The sequence below is a fragment of the Microcaecilia unicolor genome, chromosome 3 (genome assembly GCF_901765095.1).
Source record: "Microcaecilia unicolor chromosome 3, aMicUni1.1, whole genome shotgun sequence".
In the NCBI taxonomy this organism is placed as follows: domain Eukaryota; kingdom Metazoa; phylum Chordata; class Amphibia; order Gymnophiona; family Siphonopidae; genus Microcaecilia; species Microcaecilia unicolor.
The window spans coordinates 361,678,311-361,698,661 of NC_044033.1; the positions used below are offsets into that span (position 1 = coordinate 361,678,311).

The 20,351-nt window shown below is 43.1% G+C and overlaps 1 protein-coding gene across 1 annotated transcript in view; it reads left to right on the forward strand.

Annotated features, from left to right (window-relative positions):
- The window catches only part of RFX6 (regulatory factor X6), a 180,315-nt gene that overhangs the window by 140,563 nt on the left and 19,401 nt on the right, over positions 1-20,351 (forward strand). Inside the window, exons 12-15 of the mRNA XM_030195524.1 lie at positions 502-646; positions 14,736-14,845; positions 17,567-17,684; positions 18,461-18,583. Of these exons, the coding sequence (XP_030051384.1) occupies positions 502-646; positions 14,736-14,845; positions 17,567-17,684; positions 18,461-18,583 (496 nt within the window). The remainder of the gene's footprint in view (positions 1-501; positions 647-14,735; positions 14,846-17,566; positions 17,685-18,460; positions 18,584-20,351) is intronic.

The following is a 20,351-nucleotide window of genomic DNA, read 5'->3' on the forward strand; positions in this document are numbered from 1 at the left end:
AGCCTTTCTAAAATGCCACTCCTCATCATGGAAATAAAGAAAATATGGTTGTTTTTAGTATGTGGGATTTCTACTGGCCTATTGTATGCTGTGATTTTATTGCTTGTATTTATGTTTTAATGTAGTTTTTTTTTAATCTTTAATTTTTATTTTCTTTGCATTGTATACGTTGAGTTGTTAATCTGCTTAGAATGATAAAGATAGTGCAGAATATAAATTTTGAGAAATAAATCAATAAATGATAGATGTAATACAGATTTTCAGCTTTGTCTTGTTGCCTGGGGATCTGTGATAGCAGGGTGAAAAGGTTGCCTCTGATTTTTAAGGGTATGCATAGGAAAAAATTGTTATTTTGTTTCAGATGTATGCCATTTTTATCATTTCTTTTTCTCTTGTATATCTTTAATTCATGTGTTTTGTTTATGTGCCTGCTACATTTTACAGTATTCCTGACAGCACTGGCCCTGTTAGACTGATTATTTGTGTTGCTGTTGTTTTTAGATTGCACGCCCTGCCCTTTTTGATCAGAATGTTGTGAATTCCATGGTGAATGATATTGAGAAAGTGGATTTACACAGTATTGGATCTCAAGCTCTTCTCACAGTTTCTGGCAATGCTGACTCTGATTCAGAAGCCTACACTGAGTGTAAGTTCATTAATATCATGATTTCTACCTTGTATCACTGCAACAAGGAAAGTGAATAAAGTGCATTTAAAACATAGGGGCTATATAAAGTGATGCTTCTATTTTGGGTTTAAAGGAAAACCCTAGATAAACTCTGTCCAGTACAATGGTGTTATAAAATTGCCTTTCTGATATGTGAGTAAATTTGCACACACATGCCCTGCATATGCATACTTTAACCTTCATTCGGGAGAAGCATTCCAGTGTGGGAGAAGGGATCAGTTATGGGTATGCTTTAGATTTTAAAAGTATGCATATAAATGCGGAAATTATCAACTTGTGCAGCCATTAAGACATGTTATTTTACTCTTAACCTTGGTTTTTAGTAACTAGGTCACACTGAAAAATAGAGAACACATCTTAATAGTAGTCCAACTATACCCCTAAATACTCATTTCAAGATTACCTTTGGGAAAAAAAATAAATGTTTATGTTTCTAATATGGCTGACATAACCATTTATATTCAGGCATGCAATATTTACAGAGTGTTGCTATTTCTTAACAAAGATTTATGTGCCATCACTTACTTGTTTATGTGCCTCGTAAAGGAGTCTATAGGACGCTGCCACTTCCCCTCAGGGTTGCCAGGTAGAATTTTTTTTTCCAGCCCAATCCGGGCCAGAAACCAGCCCAAAACCCGCCCAAACACAAACCCCGCCCCTGACACCCCCACCCCCGCGTCACCGGCCCCGCCCCCGCCGTCACCGGCCCCGCCTCCCACGTCATCGGGCCCGCCTCCCCGTCATCAGCCCCGCCTCCCACGTCATCGGGCCCGCCTCCCCGTCATCAGCCCCGCCTCCCCGTCATCGGCCCCGCCTCCCACGTCATCGGCCCCGCCTCCCACGTCATCGGCCCCGCCAAAAACGTCACTAACCCCGCCTAAAAACGTCACTAACCCCGCCCCCCGCGGCCGAAAAAAATCAAAAAGCCGCCCAAAAAGCCGCCCGGAAGCTTAAAAAACCGCCCAAAAAAACCGCAACCCGCCGCGGGCAAAAATTTCCCGCGGCGGGTCGCGGAAAACCGCCCAATTGGGCGGTAAAACCGCCCACCTGGCAACACTGCTTCCCCTTAAAGACACTCCCTCACAGTGTCAGAACCACCTTAAGATCCATAGTCCCGCCCAAGAGGGAAGTGACACAGAGGGGTGTAACCAGGAGAGCTGGAACTAGGAAGTATAGAAGCTCAAGGCATATCTAGGTTAAGGAGGCTCAGAGGTAAACAGAGACACCCCTCTGTATATGCCTGCACCACCTGTGTATGAACTGCAACCACTACAATCAGGAAGGCTAAGTTTGACTTGGAGCCTTGAACTTTAGTATCTTTGATCTGCTAACAATTGTGCTGGTAACTCTGGGGAGCCAGACCAGAGGTCAGCCACATATATTGCATGCTGTGACCCTGCAGGAGCAGGCCATAGGGGGACACTCTTGTACAGAAGGATTTGTTTTGTGTTCACTTTTCTTCCCACGTGTGAACTGAACAGGACCCCTACCTGACATTGCAAATAAAATATTATTTTGTGCACCTAAACCCACTGTGTGGCTCTGGTTTATCCTGGCACCAGGGCCCGGCCTTGTTCAGATTACCACATGTCCACTCTTGCCCGTTGATATTTTTGATTTAGGATTCTAATATGGATACTTCTATCTCAAGTCATTGTGGCATAAAGGTCCATTTCTCCATATATCTCAGAATGGGTTTTATTTGCTGTGTTAAGATTCTGTGTTAAAATACTAGCAGAACTTGAAACATCCTTACCTAGAAGTCTCAATTCTGATTTGAACATCCGTTCTAAAATGCTGCTGGTGGAGGGACATTTTCGATATAACATCTAAATCCAAATTGAGACGTTTTGCCAAAAACATCTCAAAAAACATCTCACTTACAGCCATAATTGAACCAGAAAAACACCTAGACTTTTGTTTTGATTATGACTTTCAGCTAGACATTTTCATGCTCAACATGTCCATCTTTAAGTACCATTTTTGAAAAAAGAAAGTTCCAGGAAAAAAATGTAGAAAAAGAAGCCTTAGGGATGTCTGTCTGGCAACATTCCTAGTCAACTGGCCACACAGACATCCCAGCAGTGCAGAGGGGCAACCTTCACATACAGGGACCCAGGTACAAATCCCACCTAAACCCCTTCATATTGTATGGTGAGCCCTCCAGGAACAGAGAAAAACTACTGTACCTAATGGTCCACTACAATAGCCCTCAGACTTGCATGTCACTTATATATTTAGGTACAGGAGGTATTTCTGTGTTCCAGGAGGGCTCACATATTTGTACTGAAATGGAAGACTTAAAGTGGGAATTAAACCTAGGTCCCATTGTTCATTGTCCACTGCACTGACCACTAGGCTACTCCATCCACTTGCTTAGGAATGCCCATAAGATTTGGAGCTGTCATACAGCCCGGTATCTACTGTCATTGTCATATCTTTAGGGGGTGGGAGAGGGTCAGTGACCAGTAGGGGATTAAGGGGATCATTTCTTCTTTGCCCTGGACCTTTTTGTTTGAAAAAAGTCCGCCCAAGTCCTGCCCAAAACACACCTCTAACACTCCCCCTTGCAATTTTGATAAGCTGTGGAGTAAAATGCCCCAATTCTGTGTTTTAAAAATAGCAACTTAGATGTTTTTGTAAGAAACACGTCCATCTGCCACTTTTGAGATGTTTTTTTCTCTTTTGAAAATGAGTGCCATAGTAGATGACGCTGTACAGTCCATCTAGTCTGCCCAACTAGATAAACTCATAGCATAAGTATGATGAAATACTACAGATGCATACTTAATCTTGATTTGCCGTTGCCATTTTCAGGGCACAGACCTTAGAAATCTGTCTGGCACTGGCCTTGTTCCCCAGCTACTGAAGCTATTATTGAAAACCCTCACCAGCCCATCCAGATAAGTCCAGCCATGATCAGGGCACACACCATAGAAGTCTGCCCGATACTGGCTTTCTTTCCCAATTACTAGAATTACCAACTATGCACTGTTAAGTTTAATTAGTTCCATTCTCTTTTCATACGGGATTCCTGTTTATCTCATGTATTTTTGAATTCTGTTAATGTTTTCATCTCCACCACCTCCCACAGGAGGATATTCGAGGTATCTACCACCCTCTCCCTGAAAAAGCATTTCCTTATGTTATTCCTAAGTCAGCCCCCCAGCATCTCAGTTCATGTCCTCTAGTTCTACTGCCTTCCCATCTCTGGAAAAGGTTTGTTTGTATATTAATATCTTTCAAATATTTGAATGTCTGTTATCATATCACCGCTATCTCTCCTTTCCTCCAGGATGTACATCTTCAGGTCAAGTCTCTTCTCATACTTCTTGTGGTGCAAAACCCCATACCAGTGACGTTCCTGGCCTGGATGGCACCCGGGGCAGAGCGCCGATGCCCCCCCCCCCCCCCGGGGTGCAGCGCCCCCCTCGCTAGATGACACCTTCCCCCCCTCCGGCAAAATGACACCCCCCCCTGGGTGCATGCCGCTGGGGGGGGGTGCCGCGGTGCGCGCCTGCTCCTCCGCGTTCGCTAAACTTCGTTCGTTCGCTGCAGCTCCCTCTGCCCCGGAACAAGAAGTAACCTGTTCCGGGGCACAGGGAGCTGCAGCGAACGAACAAAGTTTAGTGAACACGGAGGAGCAGGCACGTGCCGCGGCACCCCCCAGCGGCGTGCACCCGGGGCGGACCGCCCCCACCGCCCCCCCCCCCTTGGTACACCACTGCCCCATACCATTTTCATCACTTTTCTCTGTTCCAGTTTAAGTCTTTCCTTAGTGAGATATGGCCTCCAAAGCTGAACACAATACTCCAAGTGGGGCCTCAGCAATGACTTATACAGGCACATCAACACCTCCTTTCTTCTGCTAGTTATACACCTCTCTTTGCAGCTTGTCATATTGTTTTGCCACCTTGAAATTGTCAGACATCATCACTCCAAGGTCCCTCTCCTGAGTTGTGTGTATCAATCTCTCACCTCCTATCTCGTACATCTCCTTTGGATTTCTGCACCCCAAGTTCATTACTCTGCACTTCTTCACTTTACATTTTAACTGCCAGATCTTAGGCCATTATTCTAATTTTTGGAGATCTCTTCTCATGGTTTCTGCTCCCTTCGGTGTGTCCATTCTATTGGCTATCTTTGTGTCATCCGCAAAAAGGCAAACTTTTCCTTCTAACCCTTCAGCAATGTTTCTCACAAATATTTTAAACAGAATCAGCTCCAGTACCAAACCCTGAGGCACTCCACTACTCACCTTCCTTTTCTCCGAGCAAACTGCATTTACTACCACCTTCTGTCGGTAAACCAGTTTCAAATCCAGTTCATCACTTTGAGTCCTAAGTTCAGTCTTCTCAGCTTATTCATGAGTCTTGTGTGAGGAATTGTATAAAAGGCTTTGCTGAAATCCAAGTAGATTGCATCTAGAGCATGTCCTTTATCCAGTTCTTTGGTCATCCAGTCAAAGAAATCAATCAGATTCATGTGGCAGGATTTTCTTTTGGTAAAACCATGTTGCCTCAGATCTTGCAACCTGTTGGATTCTAGAAAGTTTAATCCAGTAATGTTTTCTGTGATCCTTCTGTTGCATTATTCTGTATTTCTTGAATGCCTCTTCTTATGCCCTTAGGTTTTTCAGCCACTTGTTTAGAAAACTATATCTGCTTCCTGTTTCTCTTGTTTTTGTTTACTTTCCTTATACAAAGATCTGTTGCCTTATTTATAGCAGCTTCAGCTTGGACTATTGCTGCTCCTCTTCTCCTGTGCTTACCGATGCCATCAGTTCCTTCTTCAGGTATTCCCCCAGTATGTCTGAAGTCCAGCACTTAGAGTTTCACTTTCAGTCTTATATCAAACCATATTGTATGATGATCATTATTGCCTAGGTGTACTCCCATCTGGACATTGGAAACACTTCCTCCATTTCTGGGCACTAGATCCAGCATCACCCCTTCTCTTGTGGGTTCTATCATCATTTGTCTGAGCAAAGCACGTTGACAGGTATCCATGATCTCTCTGCTTCTTTCCGATTTTGACAATCCACATCAGGCAAGTTAAAATCTCCTAGCAACAGCACCTCTCCTTTTATTCCAAGCTTATGTATATTTTCGATCAGATCCTTCTCCAGCTTCTCCACTTGTGCTGGAGGTCTGTAGATAACATCCATGTAGATACAAGTTCCATTTTCTCATTCCAGGTGTCGCGCCGCCCACGCGGGACGCGCTCTCGAGGTCCTTTGCATACCTTCAGGCTTCTTCCCTGGGAGCGCGGGGTTTGTGAGTCCTTAAGGCAAAATCACCCTCCAGGTAGAAAGGAGAAAAGACTGGACCGGAACTCCGGACTGGAGTTGTACACCGGAACACTCGGAACTGGAACGCACCGGACGGGTGCGCACTGGAGTGGGGCCTACTGGCCTGGACACGCTGGAGTGGCCCCACTGGACTGGAACATACAAGAGTGAAACCCGCTGGGCTGGGACACCCTGGAGCGGAACCCACAGAACTGGAACCCCCTGGACCTAGTCTTCACCTACACTTGACTGCCTACCCCCTCGGGTTGGGCCTTCAGGTTCTGGCAGCCGGTAGGACTTACAGGAGCAGCAGGAGTGAAGATCCAGGGGTGCCCCCGGGCACCTAGGCGAAGGCAAGGCAGACAAGCAGGAACTATCCGGGTTCTGGCAGTCAGCAGGAATCAACACAATGACTAGTAAGCTGGACCCAGGCTCATAGGGACACTGTACCCGGGCAACCCAGTCATACACAGGAACATACACAGAGCAAACTCAGGAGACTTGGAAGGCTATACACCAGCTAACAACTAAGCTGTGCCCCAGCTAACAAGTCATGCCTTGGACCCAAACGCAGAAGACTAGCAAGGCTTGACACAGGCTACAAGCCAGCGGGGCCTAAGCTGGCTAGTCTACACTAAGAACAAACACAGTCTTGGAATAGTGGCTAGCAAGGGCGGCTAGGCTCACTCTAGGAACAAACACAATCTTGGAATAGTGGCTAGCAAGGCGGCTAGTCTAACACTAGAAACAAACACAGACTTGGAAATGGCTAGCAGGACGGCTAACTGACACGAGGAACAAACATGGTCTTGGAAATAGCTTAGCAGGACGGCTAGCTGACACGAGGAACAAACATAGTCTTGGAAATAGCTAACCGGACAGCTAGCTGGCATGGGGAACAATCACGGGGAACTAGCAGAGCTATGCACAGGCAACAAGCCAGACGGTGCCTAAGCTAACTAGTCATACCTTGGAAACAAACATAGAGAACTAGTGGAGCTAGGCACAGGCAACCAGCCAGACGGTGCCTAAGCTGACTAGTCCTACCTTGGAAACCAACATAGAGAACTAGTAGAGCTATGCACAGGCAACAAGCCAGACGGTGCCTAAGCTAACTAGTCATACCTAGGAAACAAACACATAGAACTAGTAAAGCTATGCACAGGCAACAAGCCACACGGTGCCTTAGCTAACTAGTCATACCTTGGAAACAAACACAGAGAACTAGAAGAGCTAGGCACAGGCAACAAGCCAGACGGTGCCTAAGCTAGCTAGTCAAACAACCATAAAACACTAGCAAAGCTATACACAGGCTATAAGCTACACGGTGCCTAAGCTAGCTAGTCAAACAAACATAGAACACTAGCAAAGCTATACACAGGCTATAAGCTACACGGTGCCTAAGCTAGCTAGTCAAACAAACATAGAACACTAGCAAAGCTATACACAGGCTATAAGCTACACGGTGCCTAAGCTAGCTAGTCAAACAAACATAGAACACTAGCAAAGCTATACACAGGCTATAAGCTACACGGTGCCTAAGCTAGCTAGTCAAACAAACATAGAAACTCACACAGAGCAAACACTGACACCGGGTACAGAGCACTCTATACACCAGGACCTTTAGATGAGATGTGATTAGATACAAAGGCCAAGGCTCTAGTCTTCAGGTGACTAATAAAGCCCATCAACACCAGAGCCACAGGTGCAGCAATCACCTTGCAACCAAACAGAGGCTTGACACACAGAGCAGTCATCCCATAGGAAGGAACAGCGGGAGCCATCTTGGAAACTGGCAGAGACGAAGAGGCGGCAGCCATCTTGGAAGAGGCAAAGCCCACACAGGTGAGGTTCCGTAGGGCAATCAGCACACAGAGCCAGAGAGAACCTAAGACAGACACAGACACAGAGACAAGCAGAAGCCAGCACAGACACTGACTCCCAGAAACAGGGTAAGTCTGAAGGGTGGCACGGCCACAAACGGGACACCAGGATGATCCAAATTACTTCTTTCCCCAAGTTCCCTGCATTTCAACTGCTCTGATATTGTTTTTCACACACATGGCCACTCCGCCACCTCTTCGGCCTTCCTATCCTTCCTAAAAAGATTATAGCCCAGTATGGTCTCATCCCATTCGTGGTAATCATTGAACCATGTCTCTCTAATAGCAACAATATAGAAGTCTGCCTCAAACATCAGGATTTGCAAATCTTGAATATTTTTATTAGACTATAAGCATTTGTGCATACAACGTTCCATGTGTTGAGTTGTTCAGATGTTTTTCTATATTAACATTACCTTCACCACTGCTGTCATGTTTTTGCTGGGGGTGACATTTTGAATTCCCTTGCTTCCTTTTGTCACCCCCACCCTTTGTGTACCTTCATAAATTACTAGCACACAGGGGTGTAGCTAGGTGGGGCCACGGGAGCATGGGCCCCCACAGATTTAGTTCTGGCCCCCTCTACTTTTGACCCTCCCCTGCCTTGCGGACCCTCCCTCACCACTTTCGACCTGCCGCCGCAAGGTACCTTTGCTGGCAGGGGTCCCCAACCACCGCCAGCCTTAATCTTCTTCAGCACTGGTCTCCGGCGCTTTCTCTTATCTGTGCTGTGAGTCCTGACGTCCGGCACATCCTGCACATTCCTTTAAGTGAAACTGAGCATGCTTGCACTAGAACCCATTTACACAAGATGCAAGGCTTTTACTGGAACCCATTCACACAAGAAGCAAGGCTTATACTGGAACCCACTTACAAGCAGCAAGATGCTACGCTGGAACCCACACACAAGCAGCATGATGCTGCGCTGGAACCCACTCACACAGAAAGCAAGGCGTTTGTAGGAACCCATTCTCTCAAGAAGCAAGGCTTTACTGGAACCCACTCTGGCAAGCAGACAGAAGGCAGCTGGAACCCATTCACACAAACAGCAAAGGCGTGTCAAGACCCACAGCAGCATGATAGCAGATAGGGCAGCTAATGACGCAAGAGCATCTGGACTGGGAGCTGACCGGGTTAAATCCCATCTTCAGTGTCTGGCATCATCAGGGACATGCTAACACAAATGAATTCAACGCGATAAACACACCAAACCTAAACCTTCCAATCTCAGAAACGCTAAAAATCCTTGGAGTCACTATTGACCACCACCTAACACTCGAAACTCACGCAAACAACACAACCAAGAAGATGTTCTACTGCATGTGGAAATTGAAAAGGATAAGACCATTCTTCCCAAGATTCGTCTTTCGCAACCTAGTACAATCCCTTGTCCTCAGCCATCTGGATTACTGCAACTCACTATACGCAGGCTGCAAAGAGCAAATACTGAGGAAACTTCAAACAGCCCAGAACACAGCAGCCAGACTCATCTTCGGAAAACCAAAATATGAAAGGGCAACACCACTACTAAAGAAACTACACTGGCTTCCATTTAAGGAACGCGTCACTTTTAAGGTATGCACAATAGTCCACAAGATCATTCACGGTGAAGCCCCAGCCTACATGTCCGAGTTGATAGACCTACCACCCAGAAATGCTAAAAGATCATCCCAAACATACCTCAACCTCCACTTCCCTAATTGCAAGGGCGTGAAATACAAGACGCTACACGCGTCAACCTTTTCTCACATGAGCACACAGCTTTGGAATACACTGCCGCGCAACTTAAGAATGATTTATGAACAAGCTTCCTTCCGCAAATTATTGAAGACCCATCTGTTTGAAACAATTTATGGAAAGAACCAAAACACATAGAGTCTACACTCACTGATCATCAATGCATCATACATCCACTTCTGACCCTCATCCCCCGTAATTCCACATCACTCATACATTTACTCACAGAAATATGTACACCATATGTCTTTGTGTCTTAATACTGCCCTTTAAGCTTCCCATTGTCTCTTTCCAATGTTTCAATGTTGATGTCCCATTGTTATACTCCTAACGATACTTCGATGGTCTCACATAACTTGTACAATGTAACCCATAACCAAGTTGTAACAAATGTATTTCCATTATTCATATCTTATTGTAAGCCATACTGAGCCCGCAAAGAGGTGGGAAAATGTGGGATACAAATGCAATACATAAATAAATAAATAGATATTGCAGGCCCCATGATGGACTGCTTCTCCCACTGCGCGCCATCAGCGCAATCCAGAACCGGAGTCACAGTAGGACCGTGACAATGTGATTCACCATAGCCGACTAAGTGATGAATATCACAGTTAACCAGCTATGCTTTTGCCACTCCCATATACCCATAAATTCATTGCTAGATCACAGACATGGCCCAGTATTGGATTTCTGGGAATAACACTGACGGTAGTCAGCAAAACGCTGATCGCCGCTGGCTGACTAGTTTCCTCTCAGTGAGTTGTATTCCACTTCTCCTTTATAGCTACTCTGTTTAAATAACTATTTTGATATTCCTCATTGTTAGTATATCAGGTACTTAATAAACATAAACATATGCATGATAAAACCTACTATATAGTACTGACAATTCTTTAAAAGCTGCTATGCACTAATTCATATTAAAATGAGATCTATGGTTTCCCTTCCTTAATTTTTGAGATTCCAATATGTAACTCTCACCTTCATTTTATTCTGTTCTACTTCTTTTTGCGTTTGGTTGATTGTGTACTAAGTTTTAGCATTGGTCCTTTAGTGGTACTGACTGCTGTCCAGGGAACTTGGATTTCTATGGTGATGTCCTCGCCAGGCACACTCCCAGCCTTCCATTCTCTTCCCCCTCCTCCCCTAAAACAAACACACTTGTTTCTTTCCAGGGTACAGGGTTCAGCAATAGTACTATGGTCTGATATATCAAGGTGAGACATTTTTCTTTTCAGGTCAACCACAGCTCTTTAATCATTAAAACTATGACGCTATTGTCCTTAACACCATGTGTGGATTGTATGCAGACATACTGGCAAACTACACTGGGAGATATGGAGTGATAACCATCTCCTGAGTGATAGTGAAGAACAGTGGAGGCTTCCAGCTGCTGTCCAAGAACATCAGTAAAGTGAAAGTGCAGTATATATTAATGGTCATCATTCAGTTCTGAGCTAGTCAGTCTCACCTAGATGATTCATCAGCTTTTTTGTAAAACTGTGCCTGCTGAACATGTGAAGATACAGCAAAACTACAGCAAAATCTCTCTTAATTCTATCTTCCCAAAAAAAACTCCTGGTCTTCAATACCATACTTAGGACCCCATCAGGGCCGTGCCAAGGGTCTGTGGTGCCCCCCTGCAGTAGATCAGTTGGCGCCCCCCCTGCAGATGAACAGTTGGCGTGCACGCACCCCCTCCCCCCCCCCCCCGTGAAAATGATCGGTGCCCTCCCGCTCCCATGTCCCAACTGCCCGCCCTCTTCTCCCCCCCCAAGATCCCTTTTAAATTTACCTCTGTCCGGCAGCGAAGGCGCAGCGTCAGTGAAGGAGGCGGCGCTCCCGACGTCTCTACTAGTCTTCCCTTTGCTCAATGTCCCGTCTTCTTCTGACGTCATTTCCTTGATGTCAGAAGAAGGCGGAACACTGAGCAAAGGGAAGACTAGTAGAGATGTTGGGAGTGCCGCCTCCTTCACTGACGTTGTGCCTTCGCTGCCGGATGGAGGTAAATTTCAAAGGGCTCTTGTTGGGGGGGAGAAGAGGGCGGGCAGTTGGGATGCGGGAGGGCGAGGTAAGCATTGCACGGCGGGGCGCCTCCCAGAGGACGGCGCCCTCCTGCCATGCTTACCTCGCTTACCGTGTTGGCACGGCCCTGGACCCCATTTACTAAGGGGCCCTTTTATTAAGCTGTACTAGTAAATGGACTTAGCGCTCCCTAATGTAGCACTTTCCCCACGCATTAAGCATGGCCATAAAATAGGCATTTTTCTAATTGTAGAATTTCTACCCATGCACTAATGTTAGCATTAGTGAGCTGCCATTAAAAAAAAAAAATAATAATAATGTGGGAGCACTTACCACTTCCCATTTAGTGGGGACACACTCAGGCGTCCTGCGGTAATCTGGAATCTGCATGCGCTAACTGCACACTAAAAAATATTTCTAGTTTTTTTTGAGAGAGTGTGTCAGGGGCAGAGAGTGGCCATTCCTACACTAAACAGTTAGTGCATCTGGGGCCCCTTTTACCAAGCTGCAGCAAAAGGGGGCCTGCGCTGGCGTCGGTGTGTGTTTTTCACATGCACCGAGGCCTCCTTTTACTGCAGGAAATGGCCTTGTGGCAAGTAAAGCAGTTGCCACGTGGCCATTTCAGGAGGAGCCCTTACAGCCACCCATTGAGATGGCGGTAAGGGCTGCTGCGCTAACCCGGCGGTATCCGGGCACCATGTGGCACTGCCTGATTACCACCAGGTACACTCCGGCCCTACAAAAATAAATATATTTTGTACAAAAATAAATATATTTTTGTAGCACTGGATGACGGTGCACTAGGGGTGGGAAGTACCACCGGGCTGCTGCGGTAGCCCAGTGGTACTTCCTGTTTAGCAAGTGGTAAGCCCACATTGGGCATGCATAGAGCAGCCAAGCAAACCACAAGGGTCCCATAAGTCATTGGGAATTGAGCTCAGATACTCAGAAAGATCAATCACCTAAGGACTACAATCTCCAGGTAGTTCATTATACACATCTTAATACTTACTTATATATGTGGAGGGGCATTTTCGATATGATGTCTAAGTCAGACTTTGGACATTTTGTGCTAAACATCCCAAATCCGAATAGGAAATATACGCATTTTTGAAACAGAAAAATGTCTTTCTTTTTTTTTTAACATGGCCACATGCTAGATGGTTTTGTGTCTGTGCGTTTATCTTTTCGGTCCATGTCAGCATTATGACAAGCACTGTATACTTGTACAGCGCCTGAGTGTAGACATGTTTGAAGAAGGAATTTGTGTGGAGCACTGGTAGAATTGTGAAATATGTTTGTAGGTTATAAAATATTCACCTAAATGCATACTTCAACTACATATAATTACATATAAATGTATCTGGCTGCAGAAGAACCATGGTTTTGGCTGATTTTGTGCTGTTATTTTATAAAGACATACGCCCAGATTCTATAAATGCCACCCAAATTTGGGTGCCCAAAATTGTGCATGATCCTGAGATCTGTGTGCAAATAAATTAATTAATGAGCTATTAACAATCAATAATGGGTTGTTAACAATTGTTGGCATGAATTGGCTCTAATTTGGATTTGCGTGCAGATTTGATTACATGTGATTCTATAAAGATAAGTTTCCAAATCCTCTCACACGCAGCCCAAACTGGGGTGTGGCTATGGGAGGGCCTCAGCAGGTCAAGGGTGTTCCAAAGAATTATGTGCAGTGCTATAGAATTTGGGGGCTGCACGACCAAGTTTCATGCCAGGATTTACACCAGGTTTTGGTTGGTGTAAGTTCTTGTACTCAAAGTTTGGTACTGGAATATGCACTAAGTCATTATTCAGTTTGATTCTCCAATAAAGTGTAACCTCTGTCTCAATCTTCGGAGACTCCTTTTAGACTTGTTTTGGAAGACTACTTGTACAATCCCATTTTGTTGTTCTGTCAGTAAATTACGGTGTGCATGCCCATTCCCAGGCTACAACCTAATCATTTTCTGCCCAAAGCAGACTGTGCAGTTAGCGTGTGGGCTGTCATGACAGTGTGATAATGGTTGATGGCTTTTCACTGACAAACCGTGGAATACCCAAGGGTTGAAAAAACTCTTTATTGATAGTTGCTAAAGACTCAACACGGCAGCATGTTTCGATTGAACGTGCCTCCTTCAGGATTCTAGTGCTAATGGTCTGGGTCCAATGTCAAGTATTTCTGGATCAACATCGCAAATTAGGTTGCAGTAAGTTGGTCTTTAGAAAGACCTTTAGAGGATGTCTTCTATAATGTCCAATCAGATGCACTGTCAGTGATGCGACTAATCAACCCTTGGGTGTTCCATGGTTTGTTAGTGAAGAGCTGTTATCCGTTTCCCACTCTGTTCTTGTTTTGTACTTCATTGTGGGATTTTTTGGTTCCACCACCTCTGTGGATAGTGTGGTAATGGTTGCCATGCTTGTTTGCTAACAATTAGCGCATGCTAATTCACAAACTAACAGCTTAGTGCAATTTAGTAAACAGGCACCTATGCGTCTTTATAAAATAGATATACAGTAGGTGCCTACTTGTTCTCCTAGGTAAAATTACCCTCCACATGACTGGGGAAATTTTATATTTCATGAAAATATGGTCAAATGCTTTCTTCAGGCCTCAAACATTTTGAATGGCTATATTGTTTTGTTGACTATAGGGCAAAATAATGACAGAGTAGCCTAATGGTTAGAACAGTGGCTTGATAACCCAGAGGAACAATGTTTGATTCCCACTGCAACTCCTTGTGACTCAGGCAAGTCACTTAACCCTCCATTGCCCCAGGTATAAAATAATTACCCATATTTAATATGTAAACCACTTTGATTGTAAACACAGAAAGATGGTATATCAAATCCCATCCCCCTATCCCCTTTTGGAATACACCAAAACACACCAATGCAAGCAAAGACAGAGAACTTCTCTCGTGTTGCTTATTTACACAAAGGAGCTACTAGACTTGGCAAATATCATTTTATTGGTAAGCCTGTAAAACTGTCAAAGGGTCGTTTCCCCTTTTTTTCAGTGTGCACAAAATATCACAGACTGTGTTATGTTCTTACATTAGAGAGTGCAACCTTTTCTTTTCCTTTTTACATGGTAAAGATGACTCTATTACAGTGTTCCAAGATCTAAAAGACCTGCTCAAGAAGAATGCCACTGTGGAGTCCTTCATTGAATGGCTGGATAATGTGGTAGAGCAAAGAGTTATCAAGGTACATTTTACTTTTTCCCACATACAGACATTTTTGAGTTTCTAACATAAAACAGGTCATCGGAAATATCTGTTTGGAATAATCTACATTTAAAATGGTGTGAAGTTGATTTTTTATTCTACAACTCACCCAGCCATTTTTTTCAAGGTCTTACTGGAATAAAAGGGAAGGTAAAATGATCACTATGGTCATACCTAATATATTAAGACAGATCAGAGACTGCTATCAAAGCAGATATGTGTGTTGCCCATTCAACATCTACAGTCTCAGTGAAAAGATTTTGGTTTTCAGAGATGGTTTGCCAGCAAGATAAAACTGTACTATCAATGAAAGATTAACCGAAATGAGAGTTAATCATTCATAGAACCTGTAATCTGCCCATTAGCCTCCCGCTTCAGTTCATTTATAGCCTGCAGTTCCAATAGGACATCAAAACAACAAACATAATCAAGTATTATTAGTAGTATTTAAGTATTCAGAGATGGCAAGTCTCACTCATTTGGAGTGTGACACACTCATTTGAAGGCTCTCTCACTCTCATACTGTGAGCCTCTACTCTCACTCATTTGGAGTATATCACATTCATTTGAAGGCTCTCTCATTCTCAAACAATGAGCCTCTTCTCTCACATATTTGGAGTGTGGCACACTCATTTGAAGACTCTTTTTCTATCTCTTTCTCGCTCTCTGTGAGTTCCTTCTCTCAGTAATAAAGCTGCACTAACCCCCTAATTCTATAAAAGTCGCTAAATAACGAGCTAGTTAGTGCCAATAACTGGCTTTTTAACAAGCGATTATTGCAACTAATTAGACTTAATTAGCATTTACATGCATACATTTAGGTGTGGGATGCACGCCTATAATTTACACATGATCTGAAAAAGGGGGAGCAGAAAAGGGAGGGTCATGGGTGTAACAGGGACACTCCTAAAATTAATGTGTGTTGATATAGAATAATGATGCTATGTGCCTAATTTAGGCATGTACATTTGCACCACATTTCAGTTAGTGTAAATGGCCATGCCCAAAGTTAGTTGTGATTACTGGATGTGCTATTCTATAAACTGCACCTAACTTTAAGTATGGCTTATAGAATAGTGCATTTTTGTCGCTGATATTTTTGCCATCCTATGTATAGGGTTACCATATGGCTCCAGAAAAAGGAGGACGGATTGAGCCAGCCGGGTTTTACTTCCATTGCTTTGAAAGCAATGAAAGTAAAACCCGGCTGGCTCAATCCATCCTCCTTTTTCTGGAGCCATATGGTAACCCTACCCTATGTAGAATCTAGCTTTGTTTACTGCAGAAATGTTCATACTCCACCCCGACACACCCCTCAAAAAATATCTCTTAGCGCATGATTAGTGCACACAGATTTAACAGTTACCACAGGACCTGAGCATGTTCTGCAGTATGCCATTTTAAACTGTGTTAGGTGTGCATTAGCACCTAATGCAGCTTAGTAAAAAGGCCACATAGTTAGTTCTGATGCGCTCAAAGAACAGAACTACATAGGAACATAAGCATTGCCATACTGGAACAGACCGAAGGTCCATCAAGCCCAGCATCTTCTTTCAACAATGCCCAATCCAAGTACCTGGTAAGATCCCAGAACAGTAAAACAGATTTTATGCTGCTTATCTAGAAATTAACAGTGGATTTTCCCAAATCCATCTTAATAATGTCTTACGGACTTAAAAAAAAAATTTAAGGAAATTATCCACACCTTTGAAAAATCCTTCTAAGCTAACTGTTTTTACCACACTCTCTGGCAATGAATTCCAGAGTTTAATTACACATTGCGTGAAGAAATATTTTCTCTGGATTGTTTTAAATTTACTACTTAGTAGTTTCATTGCATGTCCCCAAGTCTTAGTATTTTTGGAAAGAATAAAATGTGCTTATATAAATCCCTGGCTGGTAATGAATGGTTAGTTTTCCATTGCAATATGTTTATATGGTTATTAACTTATTACAAGATGGACCATAGTCACTTCATTGTTAGGATCTGTGTCTGTGTCTAGCAGCTCACTACGGGACCCTTTTACTAAGGCGCATAGGTGCCTATACATGTACAACGCACATCAAATTGGAACTGCCACATGCCCCAGGCGATAATTCTATTTTTGGCATGCGTGCAAAACACGCAATAGAACTTTTCTACCGCGTGGTACTTATCCGGTGGTAATGGGCAGTGTGCGCGTGCTGATTACTGCTCGGTTAACATGTGAGACCTTACCAGTAAGTCAATGGGTGGTGGTAAGGTCTCAGGCCAAAAATGGACACGTTTCAATTTTGCTGCACGACCATTTTTGTACCCCCAAAAAAGGCTTTTTTTTTTGCAGGCGGGCTGAAAAATGGACCTGCACACATCCAAAACACATGCCTGCACCAGTGCAGGCCATTTTTCAGCGCGCCTTAGTAAAAGGGCCCCTATAATTGTTTGTTCCAAAAGAGCAAAGATTTTCATCTCCAGCGTATAGATATACTTTAAAATTTTCTTGTCAATAAAATTCATTAAAACATCACAGTTTTGTGAAGGCTCCATCTAGTTTTGAAGTCGTTTTTTTATCTCTCACTTGTTTTGGAGGTTTGCCATGCTTTGGAAATGAGACCATTCACTAAATGACAGGAATTATTACATGGGGTGTATTATGGCAGTGCCACATCATTATTTTCACACAATTGCTTTTTTCAGCCTATGCTCTTTCTTCATTTTCAGACAAGTAAACAAAATGGCCGATCTCTGAAGAAGCGGGCTCAGGACTTCCTTTTGAAGTGGAGCTTTTTTGGTGCTCGAGTAATGCACACTCTCACACTGAACAATGCATCAAGCTTTGGTAAATTAATACTTTGGAAAACTGTTCCCTTTTCTGCATATCTCCTTCACAATGGTTATATTTCTTTTAGGGGTTTTTTTCCCCCCATATATTAAGGTTCAATTTTCTTTCTTCCAGGCAATGGAAAACAAAATTCTGATTTTACAAGATTTTTTAAAAATATAGTTCCTCTTTTACTAAACTGCACTAGTGTTTTCCGCATGGCAAATGCAACACAGCCCATTTGCCGAACTGGGACTCTCTAGCGCAGTTTAGAAAAAGAGGCCCAAAGTTTGTAGAGTAGAGAAGCAGCACATTGAGAGAACAAGTACATTTCTTTGTTGTTCCCTTACCATTTCATGTATAATGTAAGATTGTAACTTTAATATTGTATGTTTTCTCAAGTTTCTAGTTTGGTCACAGTATATAGTTTGAATACAAGGTAAACACAACCAAAGCAAAGCCAGGATCATTCTGTTCAAGTTAGGCCTTTATCTACCTCCAGCATGAGCCCTCTTCAAGCATAAAGGCTGCCTCACTTCCATCATGATCATTCTTTGATGTCAAGAATGACTAAATAGTTCAAAGGCCAGTAAATACATGGAACTCAGTGGGCCATGGCAAAGATTAGGCCTAGCCGTTAGGTACTATCCCTTGTTGATCTTGTCAGGTCATTTAAAGTCTAACAATTGTTTGTTTCACTTGTCGCTTGTGAGTATTGAGAGATGGTCACAGAGATAACATCATTACATAACTCTTTTTCTCTCTGATATCCCTCCTCGATCTCCTTTTCTCAGGGTCTTTCCACCTGATTCGCATGTTGCTAGATGAATATATTCTTCTAGCTATGGAGACCCAGTTCAACAATGACAAGGAGCAAGAGCTTCAGAACTTGCTGGACAAATACATGAAAAATGCAGGTGTGTGGATTACCTCACTTTTTATCTCATCTTTTCTTCAGCCAGACAGTATTTCAAATAACTTACTCATAAACAAACACATTAGGACATACACAAACATTCCAGTACTATCACTGGAGCCAAACCTTTCATATTTAAAGGTACTGGAAACATTTTAGTGCTGACAGTAGGAGAAACTTCCCTTATGAATGAAATGTACAAGCCAGACAGTTGCAATAATTACGAAGCAGCTGTCAATGTGAAATTTTGTTATTGCTTTATAATCATTTTAAAGTGACATCTTTGACTTGCGAATATTATCACTTGTCCATCTCATATGTTTATATTTATTTGGGATTTGATATACCGCTTTTGCTAATAAAAGTTCAAAGCGCTATAATTACATAAAACAAATAATGTACATTGTCTAACATAATACAACATAACATTCTTATGGAACATGAGATACCCACTTCCACATATATCACCAAAATAGGCCTCTGATTACAGTCAGAAAGAAGAATGAACTTTATCAAGGCCTGGCCCACATTCTGATCTAAAGCAGTTTGTTTATTTCATGGAAATTTATAGTCCACTAATCCAAATGAAAATTCCACTTAGCAGAATACCAAACATGTCATGTCCACTGCAAGGCCCTAATGTTTCTTTATGTTTTATTCCACACTTGATACACTGCCTTTCTGTAGATACAGTCAAAGCGGTTTATATATACTATTGCATGTACTTTTCTGTGTCTAGTGGGCTCACAATCTAAGGTTATTTTGTACCTGGGGCAATGGAGGGTTAAGTGACTTGCCCAGGATCACAAGGAGCTACAGTGGAAATTGAACCCTGTTCCCCAGGATAGCCATTAGACTGCAGCAGGATTTGAACCCAGTTCCCCAGATTCTCAACCCACTGCACTGTTAGGCTACTCCTCTACACCTTTATGCTACCTTCTGACAGAAACAAGCTATTTGTAAAGAGATTGATAGAATAGCATGTTAATAGCATAAATATTTTCCAGATGTCTTTTCCAAGATTCAGTCTGTTAAGAAGGAAAATTTGTACATACATAAGAACATAAAAAGTAGCCATACTGTGTCAGACCAATGGTCCATCTAGCCCAGTATCCTGTTTTCCAAACAGTGGCCAAGCCAGGTCACAAGTACCTGGCAGAAACCCAATTAGCAGCAACATGCTATGCTACCAATCCTGGGGCAAGCAGTTGCTTCCCCATGTCTGTCTCAATAGCAGACTATGGACTTTTCCTCTAGGAACTTGTCCAAACCTTTTTTAAACCCAGATATGCTAACCACGGTTACTACATCCTCTGACAAAAAGTTCCAGGGCTTAACTATTTCTGGAGTAAAAAATATTTCCTCCTATTTGTTTTAAAAGTATTTCCATGTAACTTACTCAAGTGTCCCCTAGTCTTTGTTCTGTTTGAACAAGTAAAAAATCGATTTACTTCTACTCGTTCTACACAACTCAGAATTTTATAGACCTCAATCATATCTCCCCTCATCTGTCTCTTTTCCAAGCTGAAGAGCCCTAACCTCTTTGCCTTTCCTTATACGAGAGGAGTTCCATCCCCTTTATCATTTTGGTCGCTCTTCTTTGAACCTTTTATAATTGCACTATATCTTTTTTGAGATACAGCGACCAGAACTGAAGGAAATACTTGGAGCGATATAAAGGCATTATATTATTTTCAGTCTTATTCACCATCCCTTTCCTAATAATTAATAGCATCCTATTTGCTTTATTGGCCACCGCCACACACTGA